Source organism: Austrofundulus limnaeus, unplaced genomic scaffold (genome assembly GCF_001266775.1).
Source record: "Austrofundulus limnaeus strain Quisiro unplaced genomic scaffold, Austrofundulus_limnaeus-1.0 Scaffold3305, whole genome shotgun sequence".
In the NCBI taxonomy this organism is placed as follows: Eukaryota; Metazoa; Chordata; class Actinopteri; order Cyprinodontiformes; family Rivulidae; genus Austrofundulus; species Austrofundulus limnaeus.
The window spans coordinates 1-1,535 of record NW_013955707.1 but is presented as its reverse complement, the minus strand read 5'-3'; the positions used below and the strand labels follow the sequence as shown (position 1 = coordinate 1,535).

General features: G+C 43.8%; 1 protein-coding gene across 1 annotated transcript; it reads right to left on the bottom strand.

Annotated features, from left to right (window-relative positions):
• Positions 1 to 422: 422 nt before the first annotated feature.
• On the bottom strand, positions 423 to 1,385 carry LOC106511834 (fibronectin type III domain-containing protein 7; the record flags this gene model as incomplete). Its single annotated transcript, XM_014000567.1, is given in 3 exon segments — positions 423 to 678; positions 761 to 1,021; positions 1,125 to 1,385. Coding segments are annotated over 3 exon segments (778 nt in total), but the record flags the coding sequence as incomplete, so codon positions are not given.
• Between the last annotated feature and the right edge of the window lie 150 nt (positions 1,386 to 1,535).

Here is a 1,535-nt window from a genome sequence, read left to right as displayed (position 1 = left end):
TATAAAAGGCTAAATAAAACAAAAATATTGGTGGTAATTTTTGACTGTGTAACTTTACAAACGGCACCCCACACTCCTCAACAATGCTCTCAGTCAATCTGTTCCTTACGAGAGGCAGACCATGGCTAATAAAATTAAGAAGTTAGCTTGACTGATAAGTATAATTTCTGAACACAGGGTAACTGATTTAGTCATAAGCATCCAAGTGAAATTGCCATCAATTAATAGTCAAAATAATCGGTATCAGCTAAAGGCATCAAACAATCGTGATTAACATTTTTTACCAATATAGTTAAAATTGTTGCCAATTAGTTATCATTCAAATTATGACTAATTCATCAAATTTATAAAAGGTAGATTTCAGAAAGTCAACCATTTTGATAGTGTTTATCTCAAAAACTTGACAAATTCTATGTATACCTGTTTTAAAGGTTGAGTTGCTGGGAAAGCTGGTGCAGTTGCCTCCGTTGGCCGTGATGCTGAAGCTGTACGTTTGACCGCAGTGAAGATCAACCAGGGAACAGTTGCTCATTGCGGAGCTGCACCCCGTCTTGTGTCCATCCTGTCCCGTGGCTGTCAGCTGGTAGGATGAGGCCACGGGCGACGCAGCCCACGACACCGCAGCCACGTTTTTCTCACACAATGACCCCACCGTCACATTGCTCGGCACGCATGGGGCTAGAGGGGAAAAACAGAAAATGACTTCAAAGTTTTCAAAAGATTGAATGTGTCTATTTTGAATGGCCAGGTTGAAGAATACCGGTTGTGATCTTTGTCAGAGGACTTCTGAGGCTGCCGCACGTGTCAGAGGAAGCTGACACTACGACGCTGTAGTGCGTGTCACAGCGGGCACCCTGGAGAAGGCACGAACTGGATGAGCTGTTACAGGAAATTACGGTATTATCGTCTGCCACGGCTGTAACCAGGTAGGTGGACGTGTCTCCTGTTTTCTTCCATTCAACCAGGATGGTGCCACTGTTGCATTCACTTGTTGCATTGATGGTCTCTAGAGTACAAGGGCCTAAAGGAAAACAACCATGCATCATGATAATTGAGATCATTAAAATGCTAACAGTGTGTTAAATGAATTCAGGCTACAGAAAAGGCTTAATGGCGTCGAGTACCTGTCACAAGGTCGAAGGGTTTGCTGTGATTACTTCTGCAGTAATCATTGATGGCCATGACAGCGAAGGTGTAAAGGGTCCCACATTTCAGATTGGCGATTCCACAGGGCGCCGAAGACGTGGTGCAGTTGAAACTGTCACCGTTGGCTGCCTGCGCCATGCTGAAGTAACTCGTTGCCCCTGCTGCAGGGTCCCAGCTCACCCAGGCATTGTTTGATAGGCAGTCCAGACGGCCATTGGCCAGTTGGGGCACACATGGAACTGTTGCAGGTGAAAGACAGGAGAATGTAATCAAATCTTTCTGAGATGCCTTTGTGATTCATTTTCATTCTGAATATAGACAACAGTCTTGTTTCTTGATACACATGGACAAAATTAATGATTCCGTTCCAAATAAATAAATATAACTTC